Source organism: Helianthus annuus, chromosome 6, assembly GCF_002127325.2.
Source record: "Helianthus annuus cultivar XRQ/B chromosome 6, HanXRQr2.0-SUNRISE, whole genome shotgun sequence".
Taxonomy (NCBI): domain Eukaryota; kingdom Viridiplantae; phylum Streptophyta; class Magnoliopsida; order Asterales; family Asteraceae; genus Helianthus; species Helianthus annuus.
In genome coordinates, this window is record NC_035438.2 from 940,145 (window position 1) to 962,126 (window position 21,982).

General features: G+C 35.4%; 1 protein-coding gene across 1 annotated transcript; it reads left to right on the forward strand.

Annotated features, from left to right (window-relative positions):
• The first annotated feature begins 2,782 nt into the window (after window positions 1-2,782).
• LOC110864284 (14 kDa proline-rich protein DC2.15) lies at window positions 2,783-3,458 on the forward strand. Its single transcript, XM_022113326.2, has one exon. It carries the CDS (start codon window positions 2,847-2,849, stop codon window positions 3,267-3,269), a length of 423 nt encoding a protein of 140 aa, XP_021969018.1. The 5' UTR covers window positions 2,783-2,846; the 3' UTR covers window positions 3,270-3,458.
• Window positions 3,459-21,982: the final 18,524 nt, after the last annotated feature.

Sequence of the window (21,982 nt, forward strand, 5' to 3'; positions counted from 1 at the left end):
TACAATGAATAAAATATGTAGTATTTTTCACATATTTGTTACAGCTTACAAGTGTGAGTTCTGCCTTTTCATATAAAGTACTAACACTTTGGAAGACTTGTACTTTACGAAAGTAGATAACTCCTTAACCAGTTAACCACATATATTAATACCACTTATGTATAGTTTAACTTAACAAAATTTCATCACTCACAAGTTCAATTATCAGGGTACAAAACTCATATGCCAAAATTAATAGTAAATCACTAATGTTTTAGCTAGACATGTATATTTCATTGATGTGTCTACTATAATAGCCTTAACAAATTTGGTACACAAATAAATATGTATGCACGAGTGTGTATTTAGGGTGGAGGGTATCATTCAATCACTTTAGGGTGTTTGAGTTATTCTCTAGCCAATAATATCATGCTATGTGAAGTCCCCATTCCACTCCCAATTTTGCACTCAATCACTGGCAATGGTTTAAACACATGGAGAGTTGTAAATAATTTAAAAAGAAATGTGATTGTTTCAAATGGGGTTGGGACCCACCATTAAAACCCCCTCTCTCCTCCTTCCCTCCTCTTCCTGCATCGGTGAGTATACACCGAAGAAAACCATTCACCGCTCCCCGAAAAGAGGCCGGCAACCGATCACCGATCGGTGATGACCATTCCCCGAATGGTTCACCGCATCGATACCGTCCAGCCTTATATGTGTGTGGGCTCGTATGTATCAATAATATTACAAACAACAAAACATCCAAGCATGATTTAGATAACAACCCAACAATGATTGAAATAATATCAACTTGTGAAACTTACTTTAAATATACAGAGAGAGATACACACTTCTTTATCGCTAATATTTTTAGTTACACCATTATTTATCATAATATATATACATATGTATGTATGTATTCAAGATATTTAAATTAAACGAGACCCAAAAATATCAAGTTGTGAAAAAAATCCAAACCAAGTAACAGGCTTAGGCTTATCTGACAGCTTGGGGTTACATTATATGCATTTTTTTTGCCACACATGTACAAGCCGCCCACATGGCTCTCTATAATTTTCTTAGTTATCCTCTTTGATCAAGTTATTTCCCTTCATGTCTTTATTTGTGGTTTTAATTTTACCTTGTGTAAACAATATAAGAATTCAAACATTCTGCGTATCTTGGAAAGATATTTTTCCTCATCAAAGATTCAATATAAAATCATCCCTATATAGGGCAGAAAAAAACTGCAAAACACTTGCTAATAACTTTAAATTTAAACAAAAATTGAAACAATTAATAACTTTCTACTATGGCATATATCTCACTACAAGGAATAGGAATTTTAGCGGCGATGCCCCTATCTCCGCTAAAGGCAATACTTTCTAGATACTAATCATCATCATCTCATACTCAGTAAATCTCACTAAAAGCAAAGAAAAGGTAGGGTCTGATGAGGGTAAGATGTAGACAACCTTACCTTTACCCCGTAGGGATAGGGAGGCTGCTTCCAGTGAGACCCCCGACTCGATAGTAGTTTTGCATCAACCCTTGGACATAAAGCCCATAACACTCATCAATCGGGACAAAGACCAATTAATGCATGTATCTTTCAGCTATCAACGCCACCACATGATGCATGATTAACCGTCCTCAGCTTTTAACGTTATTTTCACGAAAATAGTAAAATAATGTTAAAATTAGTGCACTTTCACTTTTGCCCCCGATGGCCCACACATATATACATTATATGCGCAAACCGCAAGCGGGACATTCATTGACCCCTTGGGTATTCTTCGTTGTGGATCCATTATTTATTTAATAGACGTTTCTAATAAATAATATAATAAGCCTTTATTTTCTTAATATAAATATTCTCTCTTAACAAGTCTCTACCGTTAGTGATTCAAATTTGCCATAAAAAAAGATATTACTTCCTCCGTCCCACTAAAAGTGTCATATTTTGAATTTTCAAAGTCTTTATTTATAAACTTTGACTTTTATTATGTATTTTTTGTGTTATATAAAACTTGATGAAAATTAACCTGATAAAAACACTTGTAAAACACACTCAAATCATATAACTTTCATCAAGTATTATCTAACATAAACAAAATTATTTAAGGTCAAAGTTTATAAATAAAGACTTTGAAAATTCAAAATATGACACTTTTAATGGGACGGAGGTAGTAATGAATAATGGGAGAGAGTTCCGCTCTGAATATAAAAACTTTGATAACTTAATATCTAAAGTTTTCTACTCCTTATAAGTTGTTAAATATTAAATACTTTGGTATATCTACGTAAATCTCCTTATAAGTTGTTAAATATTAAATACTTTGGCATATCTATGTAAATATACAAGCTCTACATACCCACTTATTAAAAAAAATTTAAGTTTTCAAACAGTGTTATTCACCCTTAGAAATATATAGTAATCATATTAGTTTTAGTTTAGAATCCTCCTATAATATTAGTGCATACAAAACTTGATCTTGATCTATCTCAACGAGTTTATATTATCAATTTTGATTTTTATCTCAGTTCCACTTCTCATTCTGTATATGTAATTTTTTTATCTAAAAAATGACCGAGTATTAAAACCAACTTACCATTATAAAAAGACATTTGAAACCTATAAAATGGATTTTTGTTGACTTCAATAAGGTTTTGGAGGGATAAAATTCTACTCATGTATGCTATTTTAAGTTTTATTCAAGAAGCGAAACAAAATGAGATTAAGTAATGGAGCTAGTTAAACGATTTCTATCTATAAATACCCCCAAGCCCCTTGTCCATCTTCACACAAAACAAAGTACCAACCATAACACTTTGTAACTACCTAAAGCTAAAAGCACTTAGAAATGGCTTCAAGGGCTTTAGCAACAACAGCTTTTCTCCTTACCTTGAACCTACTATTCTTCACTTTAGTAACATCCACCAAAACCCCGAAAGCCTGCCCACCGCCACCACCGCCACCATGCCCACCCTCATCAACGCCCTCTACACCTTCGAGCCCTCCCAAAGCCACTTGTCCAAAAGACACTCTCAAGTTGGGTGTATGTGCTAACTTACTCAATGACCTTGTCCACCTAGTCGTCGGAACCCCGCCAAAGACACCATGCTGCACTCTCATAGAGGGTCTTGTGGACCTTGAGGCTGCTGTTTGCCTTTGCACTGCCATCAAAGCTAATGTGTTGGGAATCAACCTTAATGTGCCGGTCTCATTGAGCCTGTTGCTTAACTACTGTGGAAAGAAGGTTCCCACCGGCTTCCAATGTGCTTAGATTATCTGTTTGGGTTGTGAAAGGCTAAAACTTTAAATGGGTGTGCTTTGAATATGTATTTTATTTGATTATGATTAAGACTTGTAAAGAGTCATGGCGACATGATTCAAGTTCGAGTAAATTTATGTCATTGTATTATGTATCATGATATTCCTGGTGTCTAATAAATGCTACAAATTTGCAAGGGTGTGTACATGGGTTTACCTAAGTTATGTTTGAAACTAAGACTTGAAATTAAATACATACATCAGGTAATTTACAAGTGTAAGAAAATAGACTCATCAATGCATAAATGCATTTGAATATAAATTAAATCTATGCGTATGTACATATGCATAGATAGTAACAAGTGTAAAGATTATTGAAATTTTAGCTTCTAATACTAGAGAATCTTAGCTCATGCATAGATAGTAAAAGTGTAAAGATTATTGAAAATTTTTAGATTTGTTTTTCACTTTTTCTCTTTTGCTTCTAATACTAGAGAATTTTAACTGATCAATAAAACTTATAATTATTGTTTGAAATGATCACAACGCATAAAACAAAAATAGCCCACAAGAAGTTTTTGAACGGCCAACAAAAATATATTAATTCGAAACAAGCTAGCAAGATGCTGGAAGATCACCAATACAAAAAACAACCACCCAATACATCCGAAATACAATAGAAAAAAAGAAATAAAAAGGAAAGATTCCTCAAACCACCACAAGGCCACAAGAAGTAGATGGATATATTGAATATTTATTGTTTTATTTATTGTTAATACATTAGTTATTAGGAAATTTAACTTAAACGTATAAATTGGGTTATTGATATCATACATATGAATACGTACATCATTGGCCCTTTGAAGCCTTTTTTTTCCCTAAAAAAAGGCAAATATGTTATACTGCCTTTTGATGTTTGATTGTTTACCAAATACCAATTAGCCGTAATATAACTGAAACTTGAAGAGCTTCTTAAGAGTTACAACTTAATGCTCATGATATTAGCATGTTAAAAAATAAACGTAAAACATTAGGACCCTAGACATTCAAAATCAATAAAAAAAACAGTTTTTTAAGGTGAATTTCTTGCTCTTTGTGAAAGGAGAACCCAAAACCTCACACTTAAATGTATTAAGAGGCTTTGCCTTATCACAGAATCACCAACCCCAGTAGTATCGTTTATCTAATATACTTGTATGAAACGTATAAAAATGCTTATATTTCTTTTACTCTTGTACATGGTAAGACCTTATAAATTATCATAAAATATTCAAGAGCCCTGATCGGCCACCGAAACCACACAATCACCACTCAAACAATACAATACTAGGTTAGTAATCCGTGTATTACACAGTTGATCTATAAAAATGATAAAATTTATAAAATTGTAACATAAATGTTTAATACTCGGTATTATTTTAATTTTTTTTAATATGTGGCAAGGCTCATAAAATAAAAATGTAGTAGAAATAGAAGAATAGGTTAAAAGTTTGGAAAACATGTAATAAAACCTATTGATCATACCAATAACTAATACAATTCAAAACCATTCGTATCAATAACAAATATAAATTCATAATTACCAAAGGTCATACCAATAACCAATAATAAATAACAAACACAAATTGAAAACTACCAAAAGTTTTGTAGTGTAATTTTGATAATTACTCTACGAGCAAATAATTACGAAAATGACACTACGTTTTTTTTTTTCTTTTGCATGTCTTTCGTACGTTTTGTACGATAAGACTGTTTGTACGTGAACTTAACTCATAATAATGCAGCTACAAAATTTGTAATTAATTGACGTTTTTTTTATTTAGTCATTTTTCTTACCACACAAATCACTAATCATCGAACATAACATCCTGTTTCTTCAAAATTAACGTCTCAAACATAAATCAATATAAAATATCTAATATAGTGCATCATATATTGCAAAACAACCATAATATTTAGTTCTGTTATATAATTAGTTAGTTATATTTATTTTTTGATATAAAATCAATATAAGATAAGATATCTAATATGCAACATATATTTCGAAACACCCATATTAGTTACTTATATAATTAGTTAGTTATATTAATTTTTAATATAAAATCCTAAATTGTAGAAAACTTTCCCTCCAAAACTTTGGATTGTCAAGGGTGCCACATGACAACCCAAGTTCTTTATTTATTAGATAGGATAGATATGAAATCTGAAATGTTCAAAACTACAATTTCCGTAAATATATATTTTTAACATTTTACTTTATTTGCATTTGAGAAATAAATATTGTTCTTTTAATTCAACATTGATTTTCAGATTCAAGGGTACGTTTGAGTAAAAACACTACTAGAAAAGGGGACAATTTCCTACAGAAATTTCCTACACAATTTTTTTCGTCACAGATTGCAACACCTTTATGACGAATTTCCTACAAAAAAAAAATTCATGATTTTGTTACAAATTTTCGATGCATCCATGACGAAAAACAAGAAAACCCTAATTAATTGACATTTGCGTCACAAATCTGTCAGAAATAACCTACAAAAGGTTAATTATTATTCTTTACCGAATAAATATTTATATAAGCCAAATAAATAAGGGAAAATAATATCGTTTCCTACAAATTTGTGACAAAAAATAAGAAAACCCTAATTAATTGACAGTTGCGTCACAAATCTGTCAGAAATAAATACGAATGGAGACGCAAAGAAGGAAATTCTAACAGATATTGCTACCACTCAAAGAATAATGGACAACAAAATGAAATGAGTATATACTTGTTTCTTATCAATATAAAGAGCCCACATATGATTCAAAATGGTACGATGACTCATCTGAACAAGAATTCGTTTTTCTTAATAAGCCAAACTCTGATTAATCACGGGAACAGTACTTTGGATGTTGAATATTAACAACTTCATATTTTAAGTTCATTTATATAATTTAATTGCTTGGTGTATATGACATATTCATAGAAGAAAAACAATATTGTTAGTTATTCCATAACAATACCTTAATTGATGTAAAGTATATAAATGAGGGAGGAGGGAGTCATCCAGATCTCATCATCGGCCACACCAGTTTTTTCTTCATTTTCTTTGGTATGCATAATGTCATCCCAGATTTCCCCAAAATTATCCGAATACTAAATTACTTTAACTTAGCTTAAGCTTTAAACATTAATATAGTTAAAAAGTTTTAAAATTAACTATAAATAAAAACTAAAGAAGCACATGTTTAAAATTAAAAAAAACTACAAATTCTAAACATTGGTTCCCTATTCGGGATGGTTTCTTAGAATTTGTCACGTTAAAATGTGACTAGAGTAGCACGCTTAGTACTCGAAATTGGCCTCATCAATTGGTTCCTTCTTCGTTTGGCCGCCACTACCATTCATTATTTAGTTGAAGAGTCGGTAAAATCTGAGAGCCCTGGCGTTTATATCTCTAATTCGAATGAATTTGATCTAACGAGTGATTATCACCTAAGTGGCGGAATTGGTGATAGATTGCATTCTGTTGGACCTACAAAAGAACGGATGATATTCAAAAGTCAAAACATGACCAAGAGATCAAGAAATAAACAATTGATAAAGCATTCTCCTCCCAAAGATAGTGAATCTCGAACATCTAGATCAGAGCATCTGTTGAAGAATAGCAAACCTCTATTTTGAAGCCTTGGAACAACTGTTCATGAAGAAGCAAGGTCTGTTCAAGTCCAAAAGTCTGTTGAAGCATAGATCTGATAATGATTACCAAACATCTGTTTTGGTCAAACAGATGAACAAAGCAACAGAGGATAGACAAACATATGTTTCCTAATGTAACAATATTAGCTTATTTAACAGTGTTTAGCATAATTAGATAAGATGTTTGCAACATCTATGGAATTTTTTTATGTTAGGATTGTTTAGCATAATTAGCCAATCACAAACAGACCTTTGTACATAGTATAAATTGATCTTATCTGTTAGAGATCTATTTATTACTCACACACATTCTCTTTTGTATGAACAGATTTGTAAGTGATTAGGCTGAGGGGAAGATTGTAGAATCATTTAACTGTAATTTGTAATTATTTGATATTTTGATTTAATTAAAAACAGTTGTTGATGATATCTTTCTACTTGTGCTTATTATTTTACTTTTACAATACAAAATAGTTTGTTCGTAACTGTCATTAATCATAAGTATCAAACTCAGATCCTAACACATTCCATAATGATACAATTCCGCTTGTCAGCGTGTTCTCGATGACATTCCTCCAAGCGGTAATCAAGGCTATTTCTTCTTCTTCTTATGCGGTCCAACATCACCTTCCCGTTTGGGAGAGGTTAAAAAAATTTGTGTGAGAAAATAACGAGAATGGTGTGGGTAAATATGTTTATGTGGTTGTTTTTTAAAATATGATTTAGATAGAAGAGTAGAGAGAATAGTTGAATTTGGGTGTAGAGATTGTGTAATTTGACTTGTATTTAAAATCAGGTTTGGATTTTAAATATTAAAAAAAACTAACGTTCATAGATGACCAATATATGGCTCTCACCAATCTCCCAATCATCAGTGTTGGCTCGCCGATTTTTGGTGCTTTTAATTCCTAATAAGGGGCTGTGGGTCACCGAGCCCTCCCCGAACTCCAATTCTGTCACCTCCCTTGTTGCTCGTTTCACTAGGATTAATCCCTAGCCGTAACTGTGGCCTAGTGGAGATACGTTCGTCCACCCAACTCTCTTGCTAGATCCGCCCTGTTGTTGCCCATTATCCCTTCCTCAATATTCCTTTATGTCCCAACTTGCTATAAGAGTTGGATATAGCGAGTTGAAATTCGAGAATGTTCTTGCATCGTGTGTGTATGTTGATCAATAAATAAAACTATTTTATTCTGAGAAAAAGTGTACGTAGATTTTGACTTACTTTAGTTTTCTTAAATAATTACCTTAACTTTTTTATAAATAAAATCAAATGAAAGAAAGAAATTGTACAGATCGATCAATATGTGGGAAAATAATAATTAGTGTATTTATAGAAAACAAAACAAATTATTTCTAGAAATGTGATCATGTTAGTCATCACATGCATGTTGCTAAAAGAATAGTAAGTATTGTTTTGTATGGATGAACTTTAAAAGTCTTATATAATAATGAGTACGTGTGTAGATAGTCACATACGCCTTTGAGGTGAGATTGGTTTGGGGGATAAAACAAGGTTTTGGATTGATGCGTGGGTTTCCTCAGAACCATTGAAATGTATGTTTCTTAATATTTTTAAACTTGAGAAAGACAAAACATGTTTGTAGTAAACAGTTATATAAAAAATGGTCAAAATATTTCATGGAAGTGGAGATGGAAGAAGAGTAGGCTTAATCAACAAGAAGGAGTGGAGCTGGCAAATTGTCTAAATTTATTGCAACAGGTCAATCTTCAGCAACACCCGGATCGGTGGGTGTGGTTAAATGACGATAGCGGCTCGTTCTCCGTTGCTTCAATGAAAAAAATTCTGTTTGATTCGACTCGCATCGCAGCTCCCTTTGTGATGGAATGGAATGGATGGGTGCCTAAGAAAGTTAATATTTTTGTGTGGAAGGCGGAGAGGGATCGGATACCAACAAAAGTGGCGTTGAGTAATCGGAATATCGATGTAGGCACATTGACTTATAGCTTTTGTGGAGAATATGAGGAATCAAGCGAGCATTTATTTACTTCATGCCAATTTGTGACAGTAGTGTGGCAGTTTGTTAGCACATGGTGTGGGATATCGCCTATGTTTGCGTTTTCAGTTTGGGACTTGCTCCTCATTCACAAAGGTGCTAATCTGGGGCGGATAAAAAACAAAGTGTTGTCAGGGATCATCATGACGGCATGTTGGTGCGTTTGAAAGGCGAGAAACAAACTCATCTTTTCTAACAAGGAGATTAGTCCGGCCAAAGTGATTGAAGACATAAAATCTCTTGGGTACTTGTGAATTAAAAATAGATCTTCATGTAAATCGGTAGGTTGGTCGGATTGGTGTGGGTTTTATTTGTTTGGGCCTAGCGTCTTGCTAGGTGTCGGTTTTGAATGAAAGTTGCCGTTCAAAAAAAAAAAAAAAAACATACGCCTTTGAGGTAAAGTTCTCTCGGGATTACAAAAAAATTTCGACTGCATCCAGACACTTTTATCTAATTGTTTCACGACTCTGCCATGGATAGCTTAAGAGGTTAAAAAAGGCGTTAGGAACTTTTGTTAATAGAAATTTTTGAGAGTCAATGGACGTAATCTTTCTAGTTCCACTCGTAGTTTTTTCTAATTTGCTAATAGATAATTCCATGTGAACATGGAAAAGTTGATTCTTACCATTTGAATTGAACTTAGTATTTGTTGTCATGTGGTGGATTATAGTGTCACGGACTAGCTTAAAACATATATTTAATGTACACAATTTTCTCATAATTCACATTATTCCCTATGATTTTGTTCATTTTATTTTTGTATCTTGTGAAGCAAGTGGTGCGCCAACTTCATATATGCTGGGTCCATTTTTTTGTCACATTGTGTTCTAGCTAGTTTGCAATATTCGATATTTTTCGAAAGCCGAAATTAATTATAGTGATTCGTGTTCGTTCACATGTTGTACCACTTTTAAACAAATGTCACTTGTACATGTTCCCATCATTTTTTTTTCTAGGGTTATTATATATACCGCTAGATGCATGCATATGTTCCTAATCAGAGTTAGACATACAGTCATGTAGATCAATAGTCTTGCTTAGAGTTGTAAACAGTAATTAAAATGAGCATACAAGTTTAACCGTTTGTTCTCGCTGATGGTCTCTTAGCCTAGCGACATGAGGTATTTATGCTACACCAAAGTGGTGCGCGTTCAAGTCTCACAAATTAGGTGTTAGATAGATTTTAGGAGTAATTTTTTTGTGGGTGGGGGGGGGGGTTGCTTTCCAAAAAGAAGAAAACATTTATACTCAAGGTGAATGTGCAACTTTTATTATGTTCGAGTATTTTTTTTCGATCATGATGGTTAAAGGAACAAGAGAAAGAGAAGTACTATTAATTACCAAATGAATAGCTTTCTCACAAGTTTTCTACAAACTAGGATGTCCTTTCAGTCTTAAGTTTTACCAAAATGACAACTTGGTATAAGCACTTTTTTAGCTTTATTTACTACTTAAAAAATGACTTTTTGACAAAATATCACTAGCAAAGGTGTTTGTCGATGATTGCTGACGAATCATCAACGGATAGATAAACACAAAAGACACATTTTATAATATTTTACGGCAATCCATCGTTGATTTGTGATGGTAAGATTCCGTCAGTGACCCATATGTAAAAGTAGAAACACAATCTATATGAACCAAAGTGACAGTATGTGAACCAATCATCATTGCTACAAACTTTTTTTTTTCTACTATATATTCTTCAGTTAGACATCCAGATAATTTCACCTTTTTTCTTATAAGAGATTACAAAACTAGCCTGCAGAGAACTGTGGGACATGTGACTAGGAAATGTCAAAGTGCAGATAAGTTCCAATTTGTTGACACTGCAAACATATGAATGTCGGTGTCTCGTAGAATACAACTACAAGATGCTTGTCCCGTGTATCTAATTCACACTAGGAAAGGCATCTCTAAAGCAAGGTTGGCCATTAAAAAGATCCCACTTGCAATGTGCAAGTTTGGTAAGATGTCTAGACAAATTTCCTTCTTAAGTCCTTTATTCAACAAATTGTTTTACCTCGAAAAAAGGCAAAGATATTTTACTAGTTGGTTAAAAGGAATGACCAATAATTTCAAAGATCGATACATCCCCATAATCTTGTAAATATATAAGGTTACAAGATCTCCTTGTCATCTGTTTAGACCTCCATGTTTTCAAGTAAACTGACTCCCCCAAAGTTTATATCAATTAAGTGAATGACGTAACAGCGTTTCAGTGTAGTGGCAGCTCGATTGTTAGAAAATAAGCTAAAGCTATTGGCCCCTTATTTTTTAGGGTTTGATTCCAGTACAACCGTATGTTCGATTCTTCCTTTCTGGTCATGTTCAATTTGACGTATCAACTTAATTCTTACATGTTACAAGGCCTCCTCGGCCCATTAAAGAATTTTTTAAGCACCTCCGGTCACTGGATCGTTCAGTTGGGGCCGCCACTTCACTCGTTCATAATGAGAAAACAGTCATACGAAAAAAGGTGTGATTTGACGTTTAAAGTATGATTTTCTTAAAAAAAATCTATACAAAATTGTGTGTCATCATATTCTCACATTTTTAGATACTAAAAGAGTTAGAGTAGACGTTTCTATTAATTTTAAACTTTATCCATAGAAACCGTCTTATGTCCCAAAAGAGTTAGAGCAATCGTCTGGAGCATTCTTATCCAACATAAATTAGCAGAGACAACATGCAAAGTTTGAGGCGGCACCAGATGCAGATTAAAGGCAAAGTTTGGAAGGATGTGACTTAGGAAAAAGCAAATGGCCATGATCCATATGAATGCATAAATTATATAATACAGTATATACTATGCATATAGAAATGTCCATGATCCACATCCATGCATAAATCATAGCGTATAAATGAGAATCCAGTTTTTTTAGAAATTAGAATTTAATATTGGATGGCTGAAAGCATTTTTTTCATATTGAAAGGGTAAAACCGTTCATGTGTGTACAAACTGTCACACGTCTGTTTTCTTCCTCACTTGTTTAAACATGTTTACCAATTGCAATCGAAATAAAAAATATTATTAAAATTAAAGTTGAAAAAGAAAATAATAATCTAATCGACGAATTTGAAGAGGACAGATAAAAAATTGTAAACGAAGTTAAAATGAAACAAGAACAATTGGATCTAAACTGAATATGTGATTTGACTTCTTTTTCTCGTACATCTAAACCTATTTACAAAAATATACATAGAAACCGACCGAAAGTTAATACATCAAACGAGAACATGTCAAAAGAGACCCAGTTAAATAAAAAATGAAAAAAATGTAATATAACAATGCATACACTGAAGTGTTATCGGTCACACATGCATTATATGCACCATTCAATACACGAAAGTGCAATCAATGACACTCGTTGTATAAAGAATACATATGTAAGGTATGCAACAATACATAGGGCTGTAAACGAACCGAACGAACACGAATAAGGCCATATGTAACGTATGCAACAATACTGTACATACACTAAAAAATAATCAAGACATGTGAGGTGAAAAAGAGAGTGTTTGAAGTGGAGGTGAGACGGTGAGGGAAAGTGTGCGGCCAAGAACTACAAAAAACGAACATGTAAGAGGGGAGAGGGGAGAGAGGAAAGAGGGGGTAGTTGAGAAGGATTGTGAGTGAGGAAAAGAGAGAAAGCTTTTATTAGTTTGGAAAGTGCCATGTGGCACACCTACAAAGGCACACCTGTTAGTGCACTACCTCTATTGACTTCGTCTTGTATCATGTAATGTAATAGATTAGGATAGGATAGAATATCGTGTGCACGAGGTTCGAGACACGAAAAGTGGTGGTTAAGCAAGTAGGTCCGCTTATATGGACATTGTACATATGAGTGAACCACAATGCAACTAGGTCCGCTCATATGGTAGACCATATAAGCGAACCAGCATCTAACTCATAGGTCCGCTCATACGGATGTCTCTATGAGCGAACCACACACACTATAAATAGTGCACATGTTAGTTCATTTGGCAACGGGTCTGAACTTGTAACGAAGTGCTGCCAAATTGCTTCCAGGTTGTAAACATTGTCAAGAATCAATATAAGAAGCATTATATTTAGTTTGAGCGTCTGATTCATCGATTCCGCCTTTGAATTAGATAAACGACTCTTCTGATCGACTCATTCAGGGTCAACGACGATCCAACAAGTGGTATCAGAGCTCAGGAGGAAGAGTTCAGCTCAAATTTGATCCGTTTTCTGTCTTCTACACCTTCTTTTTAGATTTGGACAAGTTTCCACGGTTAAAATTGGACAAATTTTTCACAGAATGTGTATTAGTGGATAATAATAAACCCTTGAAACTTTCTGACTAAAATTCGACTAAACATGGACATAATGATCTTCGAATATAGGTCCGCTTTTTTATCAATACACAGGTTCGCTCCAGTGAACATAAGTTGTTGTAGTTTCGCTCGAAAATTTCTAGATCCGCTCGAAAATCATAAGGTTCGCTCATGAGGTTCGCTCGAAACTGCTTAGGTCCGCTTATTCGAACTATGTAGATCCGCTTACCAGGTTAATTGGAGTTCCGCTCGAACGAACACATTAGGTCCGCTTATTCGCACTTGTAGATCCGCTCAAGCAGACACTTACCAGGTTCGCTCGAAAGGACATCAAGTAGATCCGCTCAAAAGTACAATTTAGATCCGCTTATTTGATTCAACAAGAGATCCGCTTTTCTGTCCAACAGTTTCGCTCATTTGATCAAAGTTGTTGGTTCGCTCATTCGGTCAAGTTGAGTTTCGCTCATTAGTGCAATCTGATTTCGCCCAAGTATTTCCAGAATTTCTAGACATGGCTAATGATGATCATGATGCCTGGTGGCAAAGAGATAGTGCAAGATGGGAAATTAGAAAGTTGAATGAACCATTTCTAGAAGCACAAAGAGCAAATAGATGGAATGAAGAGTTGGAGTGTTACATGGATCCACTGGGAAATCTCCGTTAAAAGTGGATTTTGATGTTGTAACCAATTTGTTTCCAAGTGAGGGAACTTTCAACACACGAAGGTTATCAGATAAAGAGTATTTGCCAAATTTGGAGAAAAAGATAAGAGAAGTTTGTTTAGCAAGTCTACCGAAGGTGGTAGAATTCAAGAAGAGAACAGATGAAAGGTTGAAAAAGATGGTTGAAGATTGGAAAAAGGAAGCCTTAGGAAAGGTTAAAGCTGATGCAGATAAAACTGAAAAGAGTTTGGAAGTTACATCTGAAAAAGATGAAGAAGTTTCAGAAGATATTTCAGAAAGAGCTCCAGTTTTTGATCATTCATGCTCATCTGATGAAGAGTGTGATAATGATAGCAAAAAGGCCGATAATGAACAGATTCTGGAGTCACGCTTGAGTTGTGAAAAGCTAAAATCTGAAAATGATCAACTGTTAAATGATTTGAACAGTTTATCATCAGAAAACAAAATTTTAAAAGAAACAGTTAAAAGTGAAAATGAAAAGGTTTCTTGGATAAAATTAGAAAATAAATTTTTAAAAGAAAAAGAAACAAAATTTCAAGATCGAATAAGAATTTTGGAAAATGAGAAGTCTGTTTTTGAAAATGTTAAAATTGAAAATGAAAAATTAATCAAGTCACATCTTGAAAGAATATCTCGGCTTGAAAATGAAGCTGAGAATTCAAGGATCAAGATTGATGAACTTGAAAAGAAGTTGAAAGGTTTTGTGACTTCATCAGATAGGTTGAATGTTCCCTGTCCAAAACCAATCAATTCTGTTCCAATAAGTGACAATGTCACAAATTTTGACAAAGTCAAAATTGAAGATTGTGATGTAATATCTGATGATGAAAAAGAGAAGAAAAGAAAAATATTTTTAGATTTACAAGAAAAATTTCAAAAGACTGTTCTGCAATCTACTAAAGTAGGTGAATGCTCGAAGCCAAAACCTGTTAAGAGGAGTGCAGAACAAAAACAAAAAGATAAAAATTTGAAAAAGTCTAAAAATGAAAATAAAAGCTCATCAGATAAGTCATCCAATCGTTATGAAAAAACACAAAAATTTAAAAATGAAAACTCACAAAGTGTTGGTAATAAGTGGTGCAGGTTTGACCACAGTGCTTCAAAGTCAAATCCAGCTTTACGGAGGAGTGATGACTACCACAAAGCCAGACAATGCTATGATCTGAGCGTTTGGTGTGAAGGTGGTACATGGTACGATAACAGAGTGTGTTACAACTGTGGTTATCAAGGACACATCGCTGTTAACTGCCAAAGATGGAATTATGAGACGAGAAGATGCTTTAATTGTCAAATCAGAGGCCACATTGCTAGAGATTGCCCAAGGAGATCGATGGGAAGATCGAGGGTTGAATCTCAGAGATTAGTAAAGAAACCAGTCAACGTCAAGCCCAAAGAACAGAAGGTTCAAGAACCTAAAGTTCAGGAAGCAAAAGTAAAACTTTCTCAGGGGCAAAAAGACAGACTGAGGAAAAAGAGGAAGAAAGCACGAGAGTATTTGGAAAGAATTTTGTCCTCGGGTTCTTCGGTTGGTAAGAATAAGAGTACTGATGAATCGCTTTACTCGAATGCAAAGTCAAGCAAGCCGAATTCGTCAGATGCAAATCTGAGGACAAAAGAGAGAAAAAAGAAAGTTGTCGGCGATGAATCTGACAGATCAAAATCAGACAAGCCACACTCAGGCAATGAATCTGATTCCACAAAGTCAGAAGAGCCACAACTTGAGGTAAAAAAGGAAGAAACAATTCTTTTAATGAATGATAAGGATTTTCCACCATTACAAGCTGCGAACCGAAAATCAAAAGGTGTTGATACTGGAAAAATGTTTAATAGTAATGTTAAACATATTTTTAGTAAGATGGTTGATGGTAAGGAAAAAGGAGTAACAGAATTTTATGAAGAAAGGAGAAAAGTCAAAATACGCCTAAGACTGGTCAGGCTTGGGTGTCAAAATTGGTTGGTTAAAATTCTGACTTGCCGGAGCTTCCAGGTTGGTAAGTGAGAAGCAGGTATCGGCATTTTTCTTGAGAAATTCACAGGATGGTAACTGTGATATTTCGATCTACTAGTGGGTAATCAAGGACATTAATTTGTACTTGATTTTCTACAAGTGTTTGTGAAAATTGATCTTATATTGTTAAAATTACAAGATGATGATGTAAACCCTAACCTTCAAATGGTTGGAAAGCAAACTATTTTTCCAGAAAAACCATTTTGATTAAAACAAACTTAAGTGTTTTGAAGTCATAATGGGGAAATAGTTTGTTGTAGGGGGTGTGTTGATGGAATACGCCGAAACCCTCACGGCTGAACAAGCATGATTACTGTCACAGATTGAGAAACGGTTTTCTAACTATCAAAATCAATGGGTTGTAAATCATGGGGGTACTTGATAATAGATTTTCTGCAAATCAGAGCACTTTAAGCAGAAAATAGATGGCGAGACAAAGCTATCAGTATCGGTTTGTCAAATTTTTAATGATTTTGCATTTTAGGGGGAGAAAAATTGTTAGAAAATACAAAAACATTAGAAAATTTGAAAAATACAAAAACATGATAAAATTCAAAAATTTTGAGTTGTGCGTAAAAAGAGGAAATGATAGTACATCAGTAGACAGTTACAGTATGCTAAAGAAATGTAATGATTAAATAGCGTTAAACAGTTTCACTGATGATATGCCGATAGGTTTTTATACACTTAGTAAACTTTTTCGGGTTATAAACCTAAAATTCAAACTTGCTTATTTCGTGGGGAACACTACTTGAATATATAGGTAACCCCTGAAATCTCGTTTGAAAGGTCCCATATTCTGAGATACTAGGTCTTTATACTCAGTGATATCTGGGGTATTATTCCGGGACTTCTGCTGTATGGAAGTACTGACCTAGTCCCCGAATAATACTTTCTGCAAATGCTTGAAACATAGCATCGCCCTCAGCAAGCTGATGAAACAATAAAATTGATAGTCGCTGCTGTTGTAACTAAAAGATCCTCTAAAGGGGACACACCAAAAGTCGAGCCGTCATCTCTCTGCTGAACGGAAGTTCTGACCTGAGCTCTCACGGTTTCGCACCTAACCCCTTACAGATATCATCTGTGGTATACTCACCTGTAAGACTGAATATCTGGGATTCTGGATACGAGAGTATATTCAAGAGGTGGGACACATGAATAAGTGTAAGTTCATAAGACATCTAAATCGTATCCTGAATCAGTTGAAATTTGTATGAAAATTTAAGTGGATCAGTATATCGACAATCTAAGTGAATTGTTTAATTCTTAATGTGTAATTAAGCTCGACGGTACTTGTGACTTGTCAAAAACTGATATGATCCTCTGATGCATACTCAAACAAAAATATTATCTGTAAATATGTTTGTATATTTTTTACTGCTTTATATTTTCAGAAAATACAAAAAGATTTTGATCTCTGCTTTATTTTCGACAACCGATGTCTGAGTTGCTGAGTTTCAAAATCTAAGTAAGCTGATTGTGTTTCTGAAAATAAAACAAGTTCATTAATTTGAAACTTGAAATTTCTAGAAAAGTTTAAAAACAGTTTGTGATATCTCCAAGGTCATTAGTTTGGACTTGGATGATAAACTGTGAGGAAGTTGGATTCTTTAATGCTGCCATATCTGTTGAGTTGGTTGATAGGGGGAGTAGATTAGAGAATTTGATTAAAGGTTTCAAAATGTTATTACTTATCATTTGTATGAGTGATTGCAGGAAAGATCCAGACTACGATCCCGAGAGCTGAGTCTAAGGGGGAGTCTGAAGACAAGCTGAAAGTGAGGAAGAGCTTGTAACCGGAAAGCTAGGTGTCGATCCCTAAAAGCACGGAAGCTTGACGAGAGGGGGAGCCAGCTGACAAAGGAAAAGTTGATGATAGAGCTAATGATGAGATCTTGGTGAAAAAGTCAAAGAGAGAAGATGATCAAAGAGAAAGATTGAAGGTTGTTTACATTGTTACAATCTAAACGAGATGGCAAGATGATCAAGACTGAAGAGGTGGCATAACAGAGAATGGTCACTGAAGACTTCGTCAATATCCGAGGGGGAGTCTGTTAGTGCACTACGTCTATTGACTTCGTCTTGTATCATGTAATGTAATAGATTAGGATAGGATAGAATATCGTGTGCACGAGGTTCGAGACACGAAAAGTGGTGGTTAAGCAAGTAGGTCCACTTATATGGACATTGTACATATGAGTGAACCACAATGCAACTAGGTCCGCTCATATGGTAGACCATATAAGCGAACCAGCATCTAACTCATAGGTCCGCTCATACGGATGTCTCTATGATCCAACCACACACACTATAAATAGTGCACAGGTTAGTTCATTTGGCAACGGGTCTGAACTTGTAACGAAGTGCTGCCAAATTGCTTCCAGGTTGTAAACATTGTCAAGAATCAATATAAGAAGCATTATATTTAGTTTGAGCGTCTGATTCATCGATTCCACCTTTGAATTAGATAAACGACTCTTCTGATCGACTCATTCAGGGTCAACGACGATCCAACAACACCCATTGTGGATGGTCTTAGCACATGTAGTATAATAACCAATGCATGCATAGTCTTTTATAAAACTTTGCTTATAGTGAATGCAAAAAAGCATACAATAATGTATCATAGAATTGCAATAAGTAGCACATGTAGTGTAATCACTAATGTATAGACTATACTAACGATGCACTGTTAACCAGTGAGGCCATCCCATTCACCATAAATTGTTACACGTAATTTTTTTTTCATAAAAAAATTGAACGGTGCATAACGGTTTCTAATGGTTCTCTCTTTTTGGGAGGTTGTCGTTTAAGTCTACCGCTTATATGTATGTGTGTAGAGGGTGCTAATCTTGAAAGAACCACTATCCATCAATCAAGGTGGTTGAAGGTTGCCAAGGTATCACAAAGGAGGCCATCACCATTTACAAGTGAGATTGGCGAGCTCTTGCTCTTCACTAGTTTCACTAGATAGGTTATCAAAAAGCTCTAAGGGTAACAAGGATTCGACATTGCTATAGGGATCTCTCAAAGGTATAGAGAAAACAAAATTGTCATTGGCAAACTGTGATTTTCAATTAACAAAATACAGAAAAAAGGAATCATCGTTGTCATTGACATTGGCAATCTCTCATCATTATCATTAATGATCTCAAGAGTTATCTCGCTTCCTTGTACAACCTTGTTCTTCCCCACTAAGGATGGTGGGTATGGAATGGAGCCCCTAGGAGCTTCATTGCGCCATCTCAGCGCCACATCAACAGAGGGCTTTATCCTTTTTCCCCCTTCCAATAACACACGTGCAATGAAATAACCCCCCCCCCACACACACACACATCATTACTTAATCTTATTTTTCTATAACTTTTATATATAGCATTTAAACTAAATAAAAAATAACGTTGAAAAAAAATATAGCATTTAAACTACTAAAAAAACATAAACAAATACTACTTGTTGAAATATTTTGCTCGAATACGTTGTTACTCAAATTCCATGATCATCTGGTCATCTTCGAATAGATAAGTGGGGATGGGTTTCTGGTGGAACTTTAGATCGGCCACCCTTTGCTTATATGTTTCCAATGTCACACCCCAACCGATGGCGGAAACATCGGGGTGCGAGCACTAGGCGTTCAGATTGCTCATGAGATTTCCACAACACTATTGTTTCAATAAAGGTTAATTGATTTCATGCAAACGTCTATCAACCGTCATCACAAGTATCACATTACAAACCAAATCATAAATCATTCAAATTGTTCAAAAGACTAAATTAACTAGGTGACGTTTTCTAAGCATCTCCTAGCTTGATTTCCATGCATCCCGACGCAACCTATTAGCCTGCAACATGTATTAAAATATCAATACAAAAGTATTGGTGAGTATACAAGTTTGAGTATAGAATAATAGATTAAAACAACTCATATCCATAATGTAGTAATAAAATAGTTTCAGCCGTGCTAGTGTCGCAGTCCACGTAATGATAGCCCAAGTATCCCGGTGCTTTAGTGTTTACCCAAGACTCAAGGTAAACTAGAATCCTCCTAACAATACCCCCTGAGAATAATGGGAGAGGTGCACCCCCTATAGCGCTACTATTGTTAAGGTGGAACTACACACCCTGGATTAAACGTCACATAACACAAAATAGAATACTAGAATGCACAAGTTTTCAAGTACACATAGGATAGAGTTTAGATTTCAAAAGATTCAAGTTTATATAGAATACATGTTACACCCCAAAGTTTAAAGGTAAAAAGGGGATCGAGTATACTCACTGTGATTGCTTAACAGTCGCAACTGTTATTGGATCAAAGGGAGCTCTTTTAGAATTAGTCTGAATAGGTTACAAATAGGATAAGAGTCGGGCGGAATAACGAGATTGCGTAAAGTGTCAGAAATAATCACTGGATCCGATGGTTGTCCGATCGGACGGCTGTCCGATCGGATTACCAGTCGATTGGGTGACATGTGTGTGAGAAACGGGTGGCTGCCCGATCGGATGGCCATCCGATCGGGTTGCCACTTGTTTTAAAATCCATTAGGTGATGGGGAATAGGGTGGCTACCCGATCGGATTGCTGTCTGATCGGGTTGCCACTCGATTCAAGTGTTTAGTGCCTTGGGCATCCCAATAGGATGGCTGCTCGATCGGACGGCTGTCCGATCGGGTTGCCACTCTATCAAAACTCCCAAGTTCCCAAGTGTTGAAAAGTTTCTAAGTGTTGGAGGGGTTTTTAAGTTCCAAGGTTGCAAGGTATGCGTCCCTCGATCGGGTGGCTGTCCGATCGGATTGTTGTCCGATCGGGTTGCCGCTCGATCGGGCGAACCTCATTCCCTTGAACGTCTGTAAAATTTTCTAAGTTTAACGATGACGGCATGGTACGTGTTGTGACAATGGTAAACTCATCGTCGCACAGCCGTTCTGGTCGGGTGGGGACCACCCCAGTCCGATCGGTCACTGTCCGTGATAACGTTTATGTCAAACTCCGTTTTCCGGCCATCATTCTCCGGGGGAAATCCATCCTTAAGCCGACTCTAGACTAATAATCAAGTCTATAGTCCGTTCAGGACCGAATCTCACCATTCAGAGTAAAAGTTTGAGGAAAAAAGATGAAGAAACTTAAGTTTTTATCATGAAAATACTTAGATATAGTGATAAATACATGGAATCCCTTAGATCTTAGCTAGATCTCACCAAGAATGACCTCATATGACAGTTTGTACGAACCACCATGATGACATCATCCTTAAGATCTCAGATTTGAGAGATTTCACGGTGAAAAGTGTGATTTCAATGGTAAATCATGTAGAGGATGAAGTGTAGATCAAGAGAGTACAATAATCTAGCTTGAAATGTACCGAAATCGTCAAGAAAATGGAAGGGAAAGGTGCTTGTGCGTCTGAGTCGAGCAGGATTGTCACATCAGTGAAGGACTGATGTGATAGCTCCTATTTATAGTGTGGGAGTGTGAGAAGGGAGAAGGTGTGCACCAGTCGGGTGGCCAGTCGATCGGGTGGCCATCCGATCGGGTTGTCATCCGATCGGGTGGTAATCTGATCAGGTGGCAATCCGATCGGATTGCCACTCTGGCCAATCCAACCTTTCCGCGTTCCCGTCTTTGATTCATTTTGCGAATTAGATCAAGCGTTGCTGTGACACTCTGGGATTTCCCCGAGCACTATCTTGTAATACCATTGCGTGTTTATACATTATTAAATGAAAGTTGTGTTTTATTTCCTTGTTCTATGTGAGTGTGTACATGTAGTGTGTATATATATATATATATATATATATATATATATATATATATATATATATATATATATATATATATATATATAGGTGTGTATTACTAAGAACCGAAACCCCAAGGACCCGACTCGAGACCACTCCCGGTCTCGAGTGAACAGTAACAGGCGGGCCGGTTGGGCCATGCAACCGAGAAGCCCATTTCGGGAGCCCTCAACCCACTCAAGGTGCACCACCCTCTTATAATAACCAAAAACCCAACACACCCTCCTTT